Below are 21,109 nucleotides of genomic sequence, written 5' to 3' on the forward strand. Positions count from 1 at the left end.
AAAGAATGGAAATGAAAAGCCTCAAGTGCTCCCATGCACTGATACGCAAAGCAGTATAATACAGCTTGTGTTATGTGACTGTCCCCATAGGCACTCTATCCCACATCTTGTAAAGAGGAGGCAAGGGCTGCCAAGCACAACGGTGAAGTTTCATCTTCTAGAAACTCTAACTCGGTAAAACAGAGCAGTCTAGAGAGGAAAAAACAGTGTCTTGTTCTGCTGCACACATCACTTCACGCATATGCATCGTCTTTGTGAACACTCCAGAGAAGGCAGTCTCAAAAAGAACTTGCTGGAAGAAACCAAATCGATTCAAAGGTATAAAGCTTAAAACCAAAAGACATATATAAGTAAGAAGATTCACTTTACAGAACACAAGCAAACTATTGTTTAAGCTCAATGGACTCTGGCTAACATTTGATGTAAAGCTGCAGCCTTTTAGTTGGACAGCAAATGCTTGCAGTTATGCTTCAGGGGAAAAATTAGTCCAGCAAGCCTTAAATGATAAAAATTTGCAAGACACTAAGCTGTAATATCATGTTGAAAGGCTACATACCGACAGTTCCTAACCATCAAACAGATTCCATTTTAAAAATAAGAATAAGCTTATAAGTTAATAAAATCAACTTAACCAATTTCATTGGATAATGGTTCTGGTTGGATTTAGAAGCACAATGCTAGAAACTTAAAAGCAACCCCTACAGCAGGTAAAGCACTGGAGCACAGGAACACAAAACTGACTTGAAACAGAAAGCAAAACTCACTGCTCAGGTTTAACTGTCAAACATGATCAGATGAGCCAAAGCGTTAATAGTGACAGCTATGCTGGACTTTTTAAAGTGTTCTTAAATTGCTGTTAGTGATACAAAGATGGAAATACTAGCAAACAAAAAGTATTCCAGTGAAATGCAACAGTGGGTGTTGCACCTCAGTAGGAAATTTCACTATAAAGGGCAAAATTCCATTTCCAAGCCACATTTAGCAACTGCAGAAAACAGAATAGCCACACGTGCACTACAAGCTGTGCAAAACACAACCAAGGCATCACTTACCATGGCGAACATCCTGAAGTACCATTCTCGTCCTGGATCAAGTCACAGATTTGTTTGTTTTCTTGTATTTGATGTTTTGTGCTAATTCCTCCTTACTGGTCAACACTAAAGGGAAGACATAGGGACACTGTTCCCTGTACAATAAAGATTGCATCTGGCAAGGAACCAAACACCACCATCCTTTAAAATGCAGCTCCCAAACAAGCTGTTTATTTCATGAGCTTTCTTTTGCCCTGGTTTAGCATGATACTCATTGTATTATATACCATATACAGATACCCCTGTTAGATTACAGCCTTCATCTAACACTGCTGCTTGACACCAACACAGAGAAGCAAAAGTACAAGTCCAGAATGTGATGGGCGGAGAAGCATTGATTACTTACTGATCTGGAACCTCAATTCTTTCAGGAGGCATGTTTGACTTTAGAATAAGACTAGATACTCACTAACTCTGACCAGCAGAAATTTGGTCAAGGTACATAAGCATCTGTGAAAGTCTGAACCTGGTGTCTTCAATGTCAGAATTTTGAAAGACTTGATTAAAATCTCTTGAGATTCAGTAGATTTTTTTTTTTTTTTTTTTTTTTTTTTTACACCTGTGGGTATTTTTATTCTTTAAAGATCATCTTGGGCACAGAGCTTCGAAGACACACTGCTATGAGCAGATCTTTAAGCAGAGACTGCTGAGTCCAGAAACATGCATTTCTTGCAGTTTATTCACAAGGTTAGGATGGGGATGAGATACAGACGGTTAGAGTGAGGTCATCAATTAGAACCAAAGTTGCTCAGGTGGCCCAAACATTTCCTCTGAAACTAGCAGGAGATAGCACAACAGGAGGGGAAACAGGGCTTGGAACTACAGGACCCTTTTACCTTGACCAGATGATGCAAGCAGAATTTTCTCACTTTGCCAGTCAGCTGGGCACAGGCAGTGCCCACAGGAGAGCTCAGCACAGGAGGGCATCTCCACTGCTGCTGGCAGGAGGCCCTCGCTCTCTCCTCAAGGAAGAGCAACTGATCAATAAGAATTGCGTTAACTGGGAGAACTGGGGTCCCACATTTGCAACAGCAGCAGCAGACTCTGAAAGGTCATTTGTACCAAATGAAAGCTTCCTTTGCCGATCAAGACAGTTTGTCCTGTCGAACACTCCAGGCAATTAAAACAAGACAACCCCCCCCAAAAAATCCAGCAGACAAAACTTATTTACTTTAAGCTTATTTAATGATATTTGAAACGCTTAAATTTTCTATTTCCCAGATCCTGAAAACAGTCTTTTTTTAAGTGACCAATATTTAATTCCAGAAACATACAACCTTATCAGCTAAGTCATAAAAGAGCTATTTTACAAACATACATCTGGATAATTAGAACAATAAAGTCTTTTTAGACATTCAAACATGATCAGTAAAAATACAGGATTATTAATAAAGATTTTTGTGTATTTTTTAAAGAATACTTCCAGATTTTTTTCTTCTCTTTAAAGTAAATCTCTGTTAAGAGTACATGATTGTATGTTGTACAAAGAAAATAAAAATATTCTAGTATGAAGAGAGCTCCACAAGACTTAATTCAAAATAAAACAGCAGTGTTTTGGCTGCAGTATCCCTTTTGCAGTACATCTGCTTGTCAGTTGGCACCTTTAGGGGAGGGAATTAAGGGATTTCTTTGGGGAACAGAGTAAGAAAACAATACCAGATACCATCAAGCACTGCGATTATAATCAAGGGTCACTGGCAGAAGCATCAGACCCCTCTTCTAATAACAGGGACAGTTATCTGTAAATCAGAATATCTAAGTTTTATGAAAACACTGGAAATAGCCATAGTGCTGTCTGAAAGCTGACCAAAACCATCTAGACTTCTTAGCTCCTGATGTTTACATTCCTCATCCTTCTTTCTGATTCCACCTACAGGATATTAAAGAAATCTCCCTTCCCTACAGACAAGGTATGCTCAAGAAACCAGAGTGATCAAACACCAGCTTAGCATTTGCTCTTCTACCCCTCTACAGCAGAAGGAAGTGCCTGTTCCAGAAAGTAGCCATCTCACTTTTTTGCTCGTCCATGAACTACATCCTGTAACAGCAGAAGAGAAATAACTTCCCAGAAGGATATGCAAGAATGGTTGCTATACTACATCTTTGTTCCCAAGGTAAGAAACCCTTGCTCATCTTGTATTTGGGGAAGAAAAAAACCCAAAACACTGGGGAGGAGGGGCTGCGGCAAACAAACCAGAGAACATTGTCCTGCTCTGCTCTCCAGTTTGAATAAGGGAATGCAATCAATCACCAACCAGGGGCAAATTAAAACGCTTCCTTACGCTAGAAACTGAAATTTAAAAAAGGGGTATCTTATGGCTTAAAGGGGGAAAAAAAGTGAGAATCCTGAATAGTGCATTTGCGTTCCAGCTCCTTCCACACAGCGAGACATGGCCTGAAGTCTGCCATACAGTAGATGTGCTAGAGAGGAAAAAAGAATCTCCTATTGTTTCAGGTTACTGCTCTAAGAAGATAATAGATCCCTGACCCCACCATCATTTTTCTAGAGGACTAATGCCCTATTTGTAAGGATGACCAATGTAGCATAAAGTGGCCAGCTGAAACAAAAAACAAACAGGACAGAGCACAGTGTGTCATTTATATTGCCCATAAAACTGGGTTCAAATAGGTTGGTCTTCTCTAACATTCCTTAAAGCTCTCTGCAATCTCCTGCTCTGGAGACTGTCCATTTCATCTAGCACAAAGGCTTCTCTGCCATCTCCGTCAGCCTGGCACAAAGCGTTTCCCCTTACACATCTTGAGAGGTGACAGGACAGAACCGCACCTGACCTCCCAGTGCATTACGTCCAAGGTAGCATTAGGGGATGGTGAGGAAGATTCCACTCCAGCAGCTCTGGAGGCAGAAATGTAAGGATGACCTGGCCACCTAAAAACTGGCATTCCCAGCTTTTTCACTGCTGCTACATCTATTAGAGATGAAACAATGTAGTGGTGGATGATGCTACAAAATGCTTATGCAAAGGTGAAAGTCAGAGGCAGAAGGGGCAGACTGTTCCCCCATGGCCCATCTGAACACCTATATGCTTCTTGTGCAGTATGTTGTTCACCGTGAGCCTTGAAATTCATGCAACTTGGAGAAAACCAGAGAACCAAGGATTTTGCCTTTAGTCACAAGGAAGGAGTATTAAGCAACCAGGCCTTAACAGGTCCCATCTTTGCTGGTCTTCCAGCATACTCTTGAAAAGCCAGACTGAGGTCTCCCTATTAGAGTTCAGTGGTAATTTTCAATCAACCACAGAAGCCTGCTGGAAAGCTTTTAGACAGCTAAGGTCATAATAGCTGCTCCCCTTTCTGGAGTGCGTAGACCCCGGCAAACATCATGCCAACTGATGAAGAGGAGTTGGGGTCCTTTTATTTAAGGGGAAAAGGGCATTAAACACCAAGTCTGGCTTTATCTCAGTTCTTTTTCTGGCAGGATCACGTAAAAGATGCCACATCAGTATGAAGCAGCATTCTAGTTTGGGGGCTTATCAAAGGAAGTCTAGATGTTTATAACCAAAGGAACCGTATGGCTGAAGGTGAGGAGGGGAGTTCCCACCCACATAAGAATGGAAGTGCTCAGCTAATACTGACAGTAGACTCATACAGGTGCAACAGGACAGGCCTTGGTGGGTCCCAAGGAAGAAGCAGCTCCTGCCAGCCTGGAAGAGAACACTTTGGCTTTTTTTGGCAGTGTAATGCTCCGCTGGTGAAAAATGATACTTTATGCAATCCACTCTTAAAACAGGAAAAACTCCTCCCTACTTTATAAGAGCTCATGGCTCCAACTTTCACATCAGGCCCAAAATAATTTCTGCTCAACCTCTGCCAATCTTTACATGAACTTGTCCCTTGCATATTTCTAACGGGAAGAACAAGAACTGTTCTTTTCCTACATGAGTAGGCAAAGGATAGATCTGATTTCTTGCCAGTAGCTAAAGAGAAAACACTTGTTTTAAAGGAGCAGGGGGTTATGATCTTTATGCTGACCAAAGACAGATTCTCAGTACTTCATGATGCACGCAGTGATGCAAACAACGCTATAGCAGTTCTGACGTCTTTACGGGATTTACAGGTTGGGCATGCTGTTCAGTTTGGGTTCATTAAATAGTTTAAAACTTGGGAAGAGGGTGCGAAAGAGAGTCCCTTAAACGCTTTCCACTAGCAGTCCTATTCACAGTGTCTGTGATACCAGGGACAGCTTAGGCTGTCCAGTGTTAGCTCTGCTGGTAGCCTGATATTTACCATCTTGTTCCCAGACTAGAAGGAATTCTGTCAAAGCAAAACCCATTAGAACAGGCCTAAGGAAGTACTAAAGAGCTGTTTCAGCCTTCTTTGTTTTGCACATCTCTGTTTCAGTGAGAACACATTGGCACAAATCTGTTAAAAAAAACAAACAACCCAACCCAAAACCCAACCCAACCCCACCCCCCAAAAAAACCCCCAAACCCACCCCAAGCTCTCAGCAAGACATACTTTCAGGTACTAAAACTTACTGGCCCTATAATCAGCAGTACCTGTGGCTAACTCAAATGGCAGCCCTTATTCATTCAGTAGTGAATCAGGGGCAGATCTGCCCCACATCTTTGAAACACTTCTGGGTTTGCATTTTTTCTTTTTGATCCAGAGAAGAGTTACGAAAGTGCTGCAGGTCCAAGTATTTTTATCTCTTTACAAAGGAGACAATGATCAAAGCCAACAAAGTGAAGAAAAAATTAAACCTATCTTTCTCCTCTCCCAGCCTAATCTTGCATGTCAACAAAGGAGACCCCTAATAGGAGAGGAGAAAAAGAAAATTTGCCCATCTCAAGTGCCTGGCTATTTAGCGCATGGAGAATTCTTGTTACACATGTGGTGACATGAGCAGTTCCCATGCAATCATTGAATACAGATAGTTCCAGCCACAAATCATCCTAACACCTTCATAAGTAGCTCTTCGCATGGCAGTTTGATTGCCAGCAGGGAGTGCAGAGTCCAGTCCAGTGAAGTAAAGATACACTTGCACATAGGCACGCCCTCTCCCCTCAGACCTGACCTTTGGTTCAGGAGCAGTGGCAAGCAGGGTGTACTATATGCAGAGGGCTAGAACTGTCACTACCCAATTAAAATAGAACAAAAAAGGCAGATTAAAAAATTAAAATGTGCTTTTGATACACGGAATGAAGTCAAATAAATACATTGATTTTTTTTTTTTAAATGTCTAAATACATTTTTATATCCTACACCCAAAGCTCTGTACATTTGGTTTGGTTTTTCTGTTCTGAAAAATGAATTTCTGGTAGCAAGGAGAGGAGCAGAATAGACTCCCTCACTGACAAGATAGTGCAGATGCCCCACAGGAAAAGCACCCCATGCCCACTTTGCTGGAGTATGGTTCATGTTTGGATGGTCCAAACCCTCTTGTCTCAGAGTCCACAAGGAAGACAGCAGGTGCTGTGTCCTGATACTCTTCATCCAATCTTCAGCCATTCCTGAAAACTTGACTAGCTTTTGTCTGAAGGGGAGGGGGGGGGGGGAGGAAAAAAAAAAGGGGTGGTGAGAGACAGGGGGTGCAATGAGAGATGAATGCCCAACATTTCTGAACACTAGTACTAGCAGAGAAAGCGTGTTATATGAGAGACAGCACACACCCGTTTAACCTTAAGACCTTTGTTAGCAATTCCAGCAATTAAATCTCTAGGATGCCTACGGCCAATTTAAAGGGACCCATGGCAACCACTTTACATAGCATTAGAGACACCCCAGAGAAAGTAAAGACAGATTGTAATCATTTTACACGTTCCAAAATCTTCCTTTGGGACTTCACATCAATCTAGCGTTCTTTGAAAGAGAAGCTGTACATCCTGAGATGTAGGTCTTTGACAGGTAGGGGCAAGACAGCTTGCAAACAACCTTTTCAGAGGAAGAAACAAGCTCCTCTGCACACGTGAGTCTCAATGGATTCAACTGACCTTTCCTGGAATCAGCATGGTCTCAGCCCTGAGCGAGCTGCTGAAGTAGGTGAAACCTTTTGTGTGTGTGAGAAACATTAATAATTGACTTTGTGTTCTTCGTTTAATGTCTGAAGCTAACATGGTATATGCTACCAATTATAGACAGTCTGGTTGTGTACCTGAGTGCTCTCCTGTGGAGGCTGATCCAGCCAGCCCTTGGCGTCGGAGAATGGTGTAGTCTTCCTCAACCTCCTAAAAAACAAAAACAACCCCAAAACTCAAGTGGCTCTTTCTCTATTTACCAAGTGCACAAAGAGGGCTTCAAACGGGAAAGGAGAAGTTTCACTACAGGTGAGTGGACTGGAATCACCCATGTTGCACAGTGACCCACAACGGATCTCAACTCCTTCATCAGCATCTTTATCAGGCCTTCCATTTGCATGCAACATTGTACGTTCTTTTCAGATTTCAGTTAAATTAAAGGCTGGCTACTGACTTGACACATTAGCATGTCTTATATCAAGATGCTACAAACCTTCTACAGCAATGGCTATTATGTATAGAGAATCCCCATCATAAACAAAAAAAATCATTTTGAATATAGTGAGGCTGAAAACCTTGTTATTAGTCTACTGCAACTTAGTGCCTTCATTTGATATTAGCAGCAGTATGCAACAGATTTGATAGGTCTTTTTATGTCAGATATTCATATTCCTTAGGCCAGCGGCCCCTTCAAAATTCTACTGTTGCAGACTTGCATCAGTTTTGTCCCACCCCTCAGGCATCTCTCCAAATTCACATCAAAGCAATATACATACCCACTAGCTCTAGCGGAACTACTTGCCTCTTGTAACCCGCAACTTAATGCAAGCAAAACAGCACCAAGTTTCTGCTGCAAAAGCTTGCAGAGATAAGAGCCAAAGACAAAAAAAGGCATGGCTGCCTTTCTTCCCACTCGAAATTATTTTCATGCTCTTTTCTAAAAGAAAACCTAAGGAATATGAAAATGCTGATACTGCAAATAGAAGCATACTATACCTTTAACTTTTCAAGGTCATCCTCTATCTTCTGAATGTACTGCATCATCTGCACACGTGACTCTAAAGAGAAGTGAGGGCTTGCTACGAATGAGCAGGACTCTTCCACTCCCCCCCAGCGCGAGGCCATCATCTCCTCAGCAAACGGGGAGCTTCCTCCATCCGACTGGGTGTCCCGTGGGGAAAGCGGCTGCTGCTGTGCAGAGTCCAAAGAGGTGCGGCCACCTGCAGTGCACTGGAGAACTAGAGATGATACCTCCTCATCTGTGGAGCTCTCCTGCACTGTTCCATATCCATCAAGAATCAAATAATTTCCTGTTAAGAGAACAGCTTTTTACTAACACCTCCAGCTCAATAATCACCAAGAACCACTGAACTGTAGACAGTTTAAGCAGACTTTAAGAAAGACAAGTGGCAAGAGGCCCATCCCCTGAGAGATTTTAAAATGGGTAAGAAAAAGCGTTTGTGAACACTACACAGAATAGTGATTATATCAGACCAGACTAGTTTGGTTCTGAATTGGGCTTCAGAGATCATGCCTGGGTTTTGGACTGCAGTTTGAGAATTACATGATTAGATGAGCTAATCACCTACCTTCCTGTTTTTCCAAAATCTGTGTTTCTATTATGATGTCTGAAAAACCTGCACTTATACTAATGGTACCTGACAAATCACACTGCTAGATTTCTAACCTCTACTTACTAGCTACAGTACTGAGGATGCTTTTAGATGGGGTAGCTTTAAAATTCAGCTTGCTGATGCTATGTTAAAAGATAAAGCAATTAAATTCACAACCTGCACCTAGCAATAGGATTATATTAAATAATTTCTCTACAGTATTACAGCAAAGCTAGCATATGGAATCAGAACTGACTAAAAACAGGCCAATCTAATTTTGATGTCCCTGCACAGTTAAGAAAGTAAACAGCGTAAGAGGTGACAAATAAATTAGATGCTTCAAGTTGTTGGCTCAGTTTTAATAATTTAAAATGTCTCAGTAGTTCAGGGAAAGAAAAATTATTTTCAATATGTAGTTGGAAGGCAGCATTCAGTCACAAATTGGCTTATCCACATTGATAGAATCCAATTTTTAAATAATAGAATATTTATGGATAAGAGATTTCAAGACTAATAGTCATATAGAATCTACTTACTAGTAGCTACTTCCACTACAACTTGCACCTGAGATAAACCTCAACTTGTGTGCTAAATTTAGTGCAGTGTCACTATGTTGGCTGATCAAAATCACACTTTCCAAACACAAAGCACACAAAGACCCATGAAAGTGCTCACAGCTGCTGCCTTAGAGCTAGTTTTCTGCTGAGTTAACAGCTGTACAACCTTCTTGAAGGCTAGAATAGATATACTTTAAGGTGCTGCTCCGGTAACTGCCAAATATGCCATATGTAGTAATAATAACAGAAATAACAAAAATAATAAACTTTTAAGAGCTTCAAACTGGGGTAAGGTCACAGGAGACAATTACAGCGCAAAGCTAAACTCTTAAGTTTCTTTTCTGAAGCTTCATCAGGGGAAAGCAACACAGTATCTACAAAATAGCATGAGTTGTGGGCGCTCTGTCTGTACAGACTAAGGAAGTGCTTTGCCTTCAGGGAAAATGCTTTCCCTACAGGTCCCAACGGTCAGTTGAGAGATAAAGTGGTCCAGCGGCAACCACAATCAAGAGCTTGCATTGTACCTGGTGCCTCTGTAATTACAGTCTGTCACAGTGTATTAACACCACAGTATTTCAACTTCTTCTTCCATAGAGAATTCAGTAGGTATGTGTTTGCACAGCCCTTTTCAGGGCTAAAATGACTGTCAAGGTCTGAGAGTTAACTTTAAATGTCCTACACTATAAAAACAAGAGAGGAAGTCTCTAATACTGAATCTGGACAGACGATCATTCAATGGGTGAATGATCTCAGCTCACCTGAGATCCGTATTTGCACATCTTCTTCCTCCTTCCTTTCCATTAGTTCACCTTCAGATGGATTTTCATCACTGTGAGCTTCTCGAGCATCGAAAAAATGCTCCCCACTTTCATCAACACCCACCCCTTCCAGCTCTGTGGTTGAGATCTCCAGATTCATACTCATGCGGTCTATTGCTAAGTTACTACTTGATCTGGGGTCTCTCACTATCAGCTGCATGGCATCCCCTGAAGCTGGCGATTCAGCTGAAGTCCGGAGGCCATAACTAGCTGTGGACTCATTAGTTCCGGTTCTCAGAAGCATTCTGTCTGTCCCAGGCTGGTGAAATTTGTTATTGGCAGAGTGCTGTAGTCCGGGTTCATTTCCACTCTCTGTTTGGGCTTCTTCAGAAATGGTCCTAAACCTGGGAAAGCGCTGTCGGTCTTCAAGGGTCCCCTTCTCAGAAAAGCCAAGCTGCTGTACCAACAATTGTTTCAGCAAGCCCACTGCAAGTAGAGATAACGTTCACAAGGCTTCACGCACCATAACCTCCCTAACAGTGATTAAACTAGACATAAAGGCTATCCTTTCAAAAAGGTATATATCATAGCAGCCAGACTTCTCATTGCTCTTGGTAGGAAAAACAGGGATAAAATAAATACATAAGGTCTGAAGCTTTACTCCACATTTTACCTTACAAGCAAGAGCAAGCATGTCGATACTTGTTCCATCTTGCTTAGGGAAAAACAGAGAAATCATCTACTGAAACTATCCAGCAAGTGAGCTGGAGTGCAGGTGAGTGCCTGGGTTTTACCCATGCCCCTACATGAACTAAAAACTATGGCTGTAATAGGGGATTCCCACCTGAGAAACAAGCATATTGAGAATATTCCACTCAACTTTAAAATGACAGATCAAAAAAATTGAAGACACATTTTCCCTAAAATTTCATGCAAATTTATGCTTGTTTGAACTTCAACCCACATTCCTTTAGTTCTCAAATTATCCCAAGCAAACACTTCATAATAAGGACACATTGTTCAAAACAAAAATATAATACTGTCAAGAGCATAAGAACACTGTTCATTCTCACCATATAATGCTCATGTAACACCCAAGAAAAGCTATGATTTCATACAACAAAACAGTCACTCATCTAAGTGGGAGGCTCTTGTCAAAATGTGAGTGACCCACTGCTGCTGCTAGAGGGCTGCTCTTTTAAGTCTGAAGAGTCATGAGATGCTAGGTCACTAATACTGTCTTTACACACCCTGCAGACTAAGACTATCTTATCACTGGTCTCTGAAAATAAGTACCAAGAACATTTGTACAGCATTCAGAATTAGAAAAGGACTTTGAATCCTATAAAGAGAAGCATAAACGGATCAAAAGATCCAAGATAAACTATTAGATTGCAAAGAAGTGTCATTACTTGTATAGAGAGATGGAAGAGGGAATTCGGGCCAAGGATATGAATGCTCTGCACATTTGGGTAAAAGCAAATGACCCACAGAGAAGCAATACAGACTATTCCCTCCAAGTACAGCTGAGGGACTTCATGTCCCTTTCGGAGTTGCCAAGAAGAGATATATGGATTAATGAATTCATTCAAATTTTAGGAAGTTATATTTAGGAATTGCATTGCTAGATCTGATCAAGTAGGTTGCATAGCCCTGCATTCTTCCTCTGAAAGGACGTATACCAGAGAACAGAGGAAGCAATTAAAAATCATCTATAAACGATTTTACAGAATAATCTGTCTATCAGGAGAATTTCTTTTCAACACACGCAAGTGTAGGTCTAATTATATCCAACCACCTCCCAAGTATTCAGAAAATCTGAACCTAGACTTTGCCAAGCTCACATATATCCAATCTCGTTTGCAGGATTTTACAAAAAAATATGCAAAATCATATTCTGCAATTCATGCAAACTCTCCTATTCTGCTCCAGTGCTATGAAAGTAAGTCCACAAGCTAACTGCATTGTCTTTTAAAAAAAATGCTGACTAGCAATGGCACTGTACAGCACTGCACAAAGTTCTGCAGTATAATTTTGTCATCAAAGCACTTCATGGACAGCAAGTAACAATTCATTACCACCATCATTTTATACATGGGAAAACCACAGAAAAACAATGAGATGCCTAAAGCCAAAGAAAGGGCCAGTATATGAATTCAGAACTTAGAATTCCTTGCTGTCTGATCCATTTTGTTTAGCTATGCTGTGATCTACAGCACAGAGAGAATTGATATTTAATAGAAATGGGCTTTAGATCTTATTTTAGCTCATTGATTTAGATGGTTGACCTAACAATTCCCATCTCCAAATCAAATCCCACCAGACACTGCCCACAGATACTTACAGTTCCTTAATGCATCCAATGCCCACTGCCCTTCTGATACCGAAGGTAAACTGGTGGTTGTGTGTTCATAGCATGCAGAAGAATCTTTAAGTGTCAGGTCTGCCTGCTGCACTTTATCAAACTGTCTTTCTGACACAAGAAAACTTTCTACCTTGGATTTTTCAGACATGATGGGTGAAGACGACTGAGCATTCAGTATTAAGGGAGATTCGAGGCCCAAATCTTTATCTAGTAAACAGAAAACATACATTCAGGTTAAACAACTATGCCAAATACAATGATAAACTGCAGAAAATTCCGCTTCACACAGAAATCTGTGAAAACACTAAAAAATACAGCTCTTGAGCATGGGCTTGGTAAAAGGCCAATTCTTTCCAGGGGAAAAAGGAATCTTTCCCAGCAATTTATAAAACAGATGGAAATAGTAAGAGGTAGGTTTCCAAGAGCTTCAGTATCACTTCTCTACATGACTTATAAAGAAATCATTCCTTTCCAGAAAAACATCAAAGCTACCAAAGGATCCCCAAGCCCCAAGGAATATGGCTTGGCACATTTGCACTCCATGTAGCAAATCTACTGATACCATTTGCCTGGACCGCTGTTTTACCTGGACTTTGTAGACTACTGGCAGGAATGTCATGCTGCTCTTTGAGCTTCTGCTGCTCCTCTTCTTCACGGTCTTCTCTGCAGGGAGGAAAGAATGAACACATTCTTTTAGTCACATTTATCTGAATCGCCGCACGAGAATCCATGTTTTGACTGGCAATCTTTGAGCAGAAAAAGGAATACTGAAAAAAGAAAAACCAGTCCTCCTTCCTCCAGCTACTTTTACTTACTCGCCAGGTCCCGACTGTAATGGAATCACTCTTCTGGTACTCCCCATTTTTACAGTCCCTGCCATCTGAGCTATAAGGTCCTGCCATCTGTAGTAGAAACATCAAACAAAAACATGCAAGACGTGAAGCACAATGAATACTTCTCTATTTAACACCTCTTAAATCCAGCTAATATTATTACTGCTTTTCTTATCAACAGAATTTATTTGTTTATTTAATTAATTCTGTGACAGTTAATTCCTCAGTAATACCTTGCAGCCACAAGTGAAGCACCACAGCATAATGCTCACCTCACTAGGATACTATTCAGCAGAAGTAAATTAATGACAGGACCTTAGCAGGAGTTGTCAGGTAAGGCAGTTATTTTATATATAAATATATATGAAAGCATTAAGTAACATTTCACATATTACTGAAGAGTTTAATATATGACACACTATAACAGTTGCTATGTATCACACAAGTAAGTCTATGCCCTGCTTATACTTCAGAAAAAAAGCATTTCTACCAAAGAGGAAAAAAAGTGTTTAGCTAGGGAATCAAATTTATGCATTGGGGTGCTTATGATGCTAGTATCAAAGCCTGCAAAGCTAACTGGTTCTGCACAAAGATGCAGAATTATTTCAGTTACTCATCTGGCAGTCAGTCACATAAGACCAAAACTGCAAGGGTAAACAAGAGCATTTCTGAGGTCAGAAAAGGGTCTGGAGCGAGCCAGACAACAAGCAACAACAGAAGCATTGAGTGTATGTATGAGCTGTTTTTTTAAATACATATGCGTATATATACACACACACGCGTGCTCACTAACATATGTGCATACACTCTCCCCCTGCTTTTTATAAGTTGGGAGAAACTATCCTTGGATACTTCCTACATAGAACAGCTAAGCTCAGAGAAGGAACTCAGGTAATTCATGGACACCTGCACAGTTACTACAGGCAAGCAGATGTAAAAGATCTCTCAAGTAGAACAAATCAAGCAGCATATGGAGCTGAACCAATTACTTACACATTCTTTTCTGAAACAGTCTGTGCCACCAGTTCATAAATGTGAGCGCCATTTTCTGACATGGAGATGACGAAGAAAGCTTTGTTATCTGAAGCAACACAGGGAGGGAAGAATTTAACTAGAGGCCTTGTCCCACAATAGCTTTCTGAAAATTCCTAAAATGGGGCATAACCCTAACCAGAAGCAATGAAAGAAGAGTTCATGAGATAACCCTCCAATGCTATAATATATAAACATCAATCTTTCCCTATCCGGGAAATTTGTCTATTAGTCCTGAAAGAAAAGAGCCATTACTGCCCAAACCATTTTAAAACAGGTTTATTTCTCCTCTTTTTCCTCCTAATAATTTCTAGAGTACCTTTCATCTAATACAATCAGAGTACTTTAATTTAGAAGCCTATTTAAAACTCAAGCCATGCCTATTACTGATGCAAAGAAGTTAAACAGCTCATACATATAAAGCAAGGTGTTGGACAACCAAGAATTAAGCCTACGCATTTTTCCATGTTCTACTCTGGAACTCTAGACAAAAACACCTGTCCTCAACTGAGCTAATCTTCATTTTTTGCTTCCCCTTTTGCTTTCTCAGTTGGTTACACTAACCTGTTGCTACCTGACGAACCAGAACAGTGTTCAATTTGATGATAGGACTGAAGGTGTGTTTACTGTCAGCTGTCGATGCCAAGATTTTACTGTGACACTTCAGTACCAGTTTATCATCTTGTTTCTGCAACAGCACCAGAATGTCCTCCAGAAGCAGAGTGTAGAGATCTGCACAGAGTGCAAAAGAACCCAGAATGAGTTAAAGATTCATAGTTTTGTATCACACCCCTGCAGAAAGAAAAAGACTGCATTTTTGATTACTCATGCAGAGGCAGTAATCAGTGGTATGCCATTCTAGGCAAAGCTTGCAAATCTTCCTCATCAAAACTACAGCAGAAAGCTACAGATGGAATTGGATCATCTCATGACTGACTGCTGTGTCCCTGCATGGCCTTAATGATACTCCAGCACATTTCAGAATTGACAAGAATAATTTAATCAGCTCTGAGAAACACACAGGCATTATTATAGGTGGCAGTAAGAATCATAATTGGAAACTGCAGAAATGCTTTCTCTCACTCTCCTTCTCAGCAAACACACACAAACCCAACTAAGTCAGTTGATGGAACAGGACTCACCAATAGTTTTGTCACGATTAACCTTCCAAGTTAGAGGTCCTTCATGAAGCATTTTTCTCTTTGTTAGATCCAAGTTCTGTCACCAGGGGAAAGAAAAAAAAGTAGCACTATGAAATTTCTGCGGAACCAAGTAATGGTAAAGCATGGGAATGTCAGAGGGAAAGGTAGGATAGGCTGTCCAGTTTGGAGATAAGCAGCTAAACCCAGTCTGGAAAAAGAAACATGGAGCAGGAGTAGGGTATGCTTATAAACTAAAATCTTGTGAGAGGTGTTTGTTATCACTATTCCTCTTTCACTGCTCTTTTGCAAATGCCAGGGGTCACAGGGTAGAGAATTTTCCTACTAAGTCAAGCTACTAAGGCACTAGGATGTCATCTGATTTCTAGGAGGAGTTTTCCCAATGTGTCATATAAAGTTTGCAGTTCTAGCATTACAATTGGTTAATGCTTCAGCACTCGATTTGCAAGTGTGCCTACAAATGATATACTGACATACAAATCATTCCAATGATCTGATGGACTTTATAATGTCAATGGATTCTTCAGTCATTTCAGTGCTTGTGACATTTAGATCTGCAGGCAAGTAGAAGTGACAATTTTCACAAGTCATTCCTTCCAAGTCTCAGAGTCTACAATCAATGACAGCAAGATTTCATAACTGCCAGTAAGTTCTTCATTTCCTAACTAAATGCTTGCAAGTTTATTTGTGGAAGGATACATGACACAGTTTTACAGAAAAAGGTCTTCATTTAAAAATTTTTCGGATACACACTGACTTTGGGGCCGATAGGGGAGTGATAAATAAACAACAGAGAATCTATACAACACACAGGCATAGATAGTGTTAAAATTAAGAACTGGGGATAAAGTACCAAATCATGAGGAAAAGATGCAGGAGCAAAGGGGAAAGAGTCCTTTTGCAGAAGCTACCTATTTGGAACACGTGAGAAAGAAAAAAATTGTTTCACATTGCAAGTGCCTATTGGAGCTCATAATTCACTTGAAACATGAAAATTTCATAAAGTTAGTCCTGCTCCAAGGATGTGGTGTTGCCCATTCCATTTAACAGCAGGGGACAGCAAATAACCAGGTTCACTAACATAACCGCAAGAATTTACAGGGGCCATGAAACACAGTATATTTAGCACTAGACTTAACACTTTATTTGGCTATACCTGTGGATCTCCTATACAAATCAGCCTGTTTACAAGTTCTTCTTTTAAAGCCAACTTCATTACTACACCTCGTGACTCTCTGAGGCCTCCCCAGTTCCAACAGAACAACTAAGACATGTGATCATGTGAGATGTATATCCATAATAGCACTTATCATCCATCAGGTATCTCTTATGTGATACAGTGCATTAGCTTGCAGACCATTAAGATTTGTTTCACAGAGCTTACAAGATTCATCAACACTATGTGCAGAACCAAGTTGTTACATCCACAGAGATCTTCAGTAAGGTAGCAAAACTCAAATTTCTGAGACTAATTGTTTTAATTTTTGTACAGAAATACTTATCTCCAGAGACCACTTGACTGTACATCAGAAGACTGTAGTAGAAAGAGCCACAAACTGAACAACAGGGTTGCAATCACAATTTACATAGAGATTGCTTTAATGTTGTCACTCACCCTGAACTCATCCATCATGGGATCCTCAGACTGCTTCAAGTAGGACAGGTCGAGACGACGCTGATAATCTTCCAAATGCTGCAGAAAATGCAATGAAGGTGGTCACTTTGATTAGCGAAACCTCACTAACATCAGAGTGCAGGCCGTCACGAATACTTCCACACATTCCCAAATGCCCGGGATTCCACCTCTCACAGGAATACTTGTGCCACAAAACATCTTGAACCACAATATAAAGTCACTAGTACAGAGACTCTAGGTGTCTTAAAACAGCTTGATGCCCATCAACTCTCTTCTCCCCAACCCTTGATGCTCATTCTCTTCACCTCCTACCTGCTTGTTCTCAGACTCTTTGACAGCCTGGTTCACATGGTTAAGGATCTGACGACAATGATCTGCTGCTTTCTTCACTTTCTCTTTCTCTTCAGGCAGTTCTGCAAGAGAAAAAGGAAATGTAATAATGCTTTCCAATAAAGGTTGAAAAAGTCAGAAATCTAGTGCAGTTTGCTGACCTCGAATTTGAGAAAGAGAACTTAAATTCGCAGAATAGCCTATCAACAAAAGCACTGCATTTCAAAGGTGAAATGACAAAAATAGATTTGTGACAGGAGATAATTCGTTCCGCCCTGCACAAGACACCAGCCTCTGATGATCACCATACACAGCACAGTCTTGTAACTTTCCCTTTTTTGAGGGGCTTGTGATAACTATTCATTCCACAAACATCAATCTGAGAAGTACTCTGAGAAATCTAAAAAGTTTACTAAGACTCCACAGTAGTACAAAGAGAGTCTTGGGGCACATATTTAAGATCAACACACAGCCAGCTAGCTGAAATCCCAGGATTCGGCAACTGACTACTGGCTTCTGCATTTCTTCCGATCCTTTTTATTTATTTATTTCGGAAGGCAGAGAAACAGATAAAGAAACATAACACAAAATATCAAAAAAGTGTGTTACATAATAACTTTTTCCATCCAGATAGCCTGTATTTATTTTAACAACTTAGGAAAAAATTATCTCTGGCTACATTCATGCAGCCTGATTATAAAGAACAGTCTTCCATTACAGCAAGAGCAAACAAGAGTTATCTTTCCAGCCAATGCCACTTGATCATACACAGACACAGGTGAACCCCATCAGTTCTCACTACCACAAGCCACATTAAGAATTTAGTTAATAGGCAAATAAACAAGTACATCAAGGATAATGGAGTATCACATACTTTCCTAATTATGATTAGAGTGAACTTGTAAATGCAGTGTATTTTTTATGAGTAATGAAATTACACTGCAGTAGGTATCTGCTAGTAAACCTGAAAAGGCATTTTGTGATATTATTAATCACATTTTCGCCTGTCATGCTGGAAATATCTTTCAGTGTATCACCTCCTAGCTAAACTCCACCCTCTGCAAGAACGTGAAAATGTTCTGTAGTGCTTTAGAGATTCAACAGATGAGGAAGGAAGGCTACATTAAGATTCTGTTGGTGTCTACTGTGTAGGAAAGTATTTCTTTCCAAGTTCAATCTGCTTCAAAGTTTACTTGACATTATATTGGTAAGATCCAAGATTTTTATATGAAGCTTGTTTTATATCAGACTTTAGGGGTGTAGATCAGACTGCACTGTGAGTGCACTTTTTTCCCAGGTATTGGGAATTTTGAACAAATACTACTGAGGATTGATTTAAAAAAAAAAAAAAACACAACAAAAAAAGAACAAAACCACCCTTGGTTGGTAACAAGAAAACCTTGACCTTAAAAAAAAAATCAATTTGTTCTGCATTATCTGCTTTTTGTTCTCTTCTTAAAGAAACATGTTGATTTGCCATAAGCCTTAACACTACATGATTTTTGCTTAGGTTCTATAATACTAATACTTTCCTTTTTTTCTTCCTTGCTCGGAAGTATGCCCTATGTATATCCAAGCTTGTTTAAGCAATGGAATAACTTGATAGGTTTTTATTAGATTCTTCATTCTTTACATTTTTATGTTAGTAATGGACAATGAGGGATTTCTGTTATTGAAGATCTTATTCTTTTTCTCTCTCAAATGCATCTACAAGGAAACTGGAATTCACATAAATGTGTTTTTTCTTACAAGTTTGATTTAGCTATCTTAATGTCCTGAATTCAAGAAAAAAAATGTTTCTCAGACCATATTATTATTGAAAACCAATTTATTGAAACAGAGTATCATCTTTAGTGATTGAGTTCTTTCTCATTATTTCCTTGTTCAAGACTGTAGAAATGAGTTAAATGTATCTAGAAAATTACAGAAAGAACAGGCATGCTAATGACTATTCAAAGCAATAGCACAAATGCAACTTGCCCTTCAGTAAGTTCCTAAAGATTTGGTTGCTAAGAGCATGTAATAAGGAAGTTATATGATACCCGCTCCTTTTCCTCTGTTGCTTTTTCTTCTGAATGTAATTCTAGCTGTTGACATTATCACATACTCTTACACAATCATAAATATAAGGATGTAAACAAAATATTTTCTTCACTTCTGTTTGGTTGTCATAATAATTAAAAACCATTAATAACAGTAATAGCATAAAACTAAGAAACAGGCTAGGAATTGGGACGGTGGAGAAGAGACAGTCAGGAATTCCTGGCTTCCTTCTTCAAAAACAAATAGCTAATCATGTTGTTTTGCCAGTAACTTTCATAAGCAGAGTGGTTTGGTTTATCTTCAAAATTTCAGCATTCCTCTCCCTCAACTTTTAAAACTATATTTAAATTATTATATTGCACTCTACATGCACTACAACCCAATGCAGACTGTCATGACTGTCATTCACTTATTTCACATTGAATTTTTTTTTCCCCTCCCTAAGAAGGAAAATGAAGTTAATTTAGAAACAAAGACTGAATTTTTTTTTTTTAATCTTTTTTTTTTTAACCTGCCCTCCCATATGGAAGGCAGCAGCAAGGTCACAATGAAAACAGATAGTGACCCATAAAATTGAACTGTTCTTCAACATATGCTTTGAAATCACATTTGCCTAGTAAACCTGCTGAGATGCATACACAAACCCTAGAGGAAAGGTTTACCTGTGTACTTAGCAATGTTATCCAGCAGAAGGGGGTACTTAGTCAACCTCTGCATCTCTGTGGGAATGATATCCTTCAGCTGCAACCGGCGACACAGTGGATTACTCTCAGCATCCTAAATTTAAACAGCACAATAACTACGTTTGTCATTTTTATTAAGACTATAATTACCTGAATGTGTAACATCTATTCATCACATAAACGTCTATTACTTCACTTTCCAGTAATTAAATACAAGACAAGAAATGCCAAGATCTATCATTCAGACAACACATCCCCTCTCCATTTGCAATTACATATAGGAAAGGCTCATCACAAAAGTAGTGGCTTCCTTCCCTCATTACTTCACAGAGGCCTGCTACCATCTCCAATCAATCTCAGTCACCGCCATACAGGGAAGACATTAGTTTAGGCTTTCACACTATAGCAAAACTGCAGTACATTTTTCAATACAACCTCAACCCTTGTATTACTGGAGTTCTTCCCAGCCTATGGTAATGAAGATAATGTTCTCTCCTCCAAATGCCACATGTATTCAAGCCCTTTTCCTGGCAGGCAGAATAGGTGTACATCATCTGTCTTCTCACCATGGCATGCATCAAAATTGCACTACTATACGCAGTTTTCCCCACAAAGTATTCACTCTTGGGAAACAGCCACCTCAGGTTAGATGCCATCTCCTGCGTGGGACAGCATGTGCTTTCCTGCATTCTATCAGGACATTCTGTGTTCCCCAAAATTAAACGTTCCTTCCTCCAGAAATGATTAGCATAGATAAATACAGTATTGGAAATGATCCCAATCTGAAGACAATGTTACAACATGATGCCATTAATTATAATAACTTTATCTACAACCATTCATTATGCTATGCTGGCCACCAGCCACATCCTCAGGCAGCTCAAACCCTTGCATAAAATTCACCTGCACAAAAGTCTGGAATCGAGAGTCCTTCTTCTGGCGTGACTTGATGACCTCTAGAGCAAAGGGCTGGTTACTGCAGAAAGTGGCAGTTGCGTGTTTCAGCTTCTCCTCTGCTGGTCCACTAAACTGT

General features: G+C 39.9%; 1 protein-coding gene across 3 annotated transcripts in view; it reads right to left on the reverse strand.

The window, feature by feature from the left end:
- Window positions 1–2,244: 2,244 nt before the first annotated feature.
- Window positions 2,245–21,109, reverse strand: part of ARHGEF12 (Rho guanine nucleotide exchange factor 12) — a 75,559-nt gene continuing 56,694 nt past the window's right edge. For all 3 annotated transcript variants that reach the window (XM_075035025.1, XM_075035024.1, XM_075035026.1), the window contains 14 exons: window positions 20,980–21,105; window positions 20,056–20,170; window positions 17,333–17,433; window positions 17,000–17,077; window positions 15,367–15,442; window positions 14,789–14,956; window positions 14,186–14,273; window positions 13,175–13,261; window positions 12,946–13,022; window positions 12,339–12,566; window positions 9,995–10,480; window positions 8,063–8,376; window positions 7,204–7,276; window positions 2,245–6,585 (listed from right to left, as the gene is read on the reverse strand). In XM_075035025.1, coding sequence (XP_074891126.1) covers window positions 6,575–6,585; window positions 7,204–7,276; window positions 8,063–8,376; window positions 9,995–10,480; window positions 12,339–12,566; window positions 12,946–13,022; window positions 13,175–13,261; window positions 14,186–14,273; window positions 14,789–14,956; window positions 15,367–15,442; window positions 17,000–17,077; window positions 17,333–17,433; window positions 20,056–20,170; window positions 20,980–21,105 — 2,028 coding nt within the window. In that variant the 3' untranslated portion in view covers window positions 2,245–6,574. The remainder of the gene's footprint in view (window positions 6,586–7,203; window positions 7,277–8,062; window positions 8,377–9,994; window positions 10,481–12,338; window positions 12,567–12,945; window positions 13,023–13,174; window positions 13,262–14,185; window positions 14,274–14,788; window positions 14,957–15,366; window positions 15,443–16,999; window positions 17,078–17,332; window positions 17,434–20,055; window positions 20,171–20,979; window positions 21,106–21,109) is intronic.

This window comes from Buteo buteo, chromosome 9 (assembly GCF_964188355.1).
Source record: "Buteo buteo chromosome 9, bButBut1.hap1.1, whole genome shotgun sequence".
NCBI lineage: Eukaryota > Metazoa > Chordata > Aves > Accipitriformes > Accipitridae > Buteo > Buteo buteo.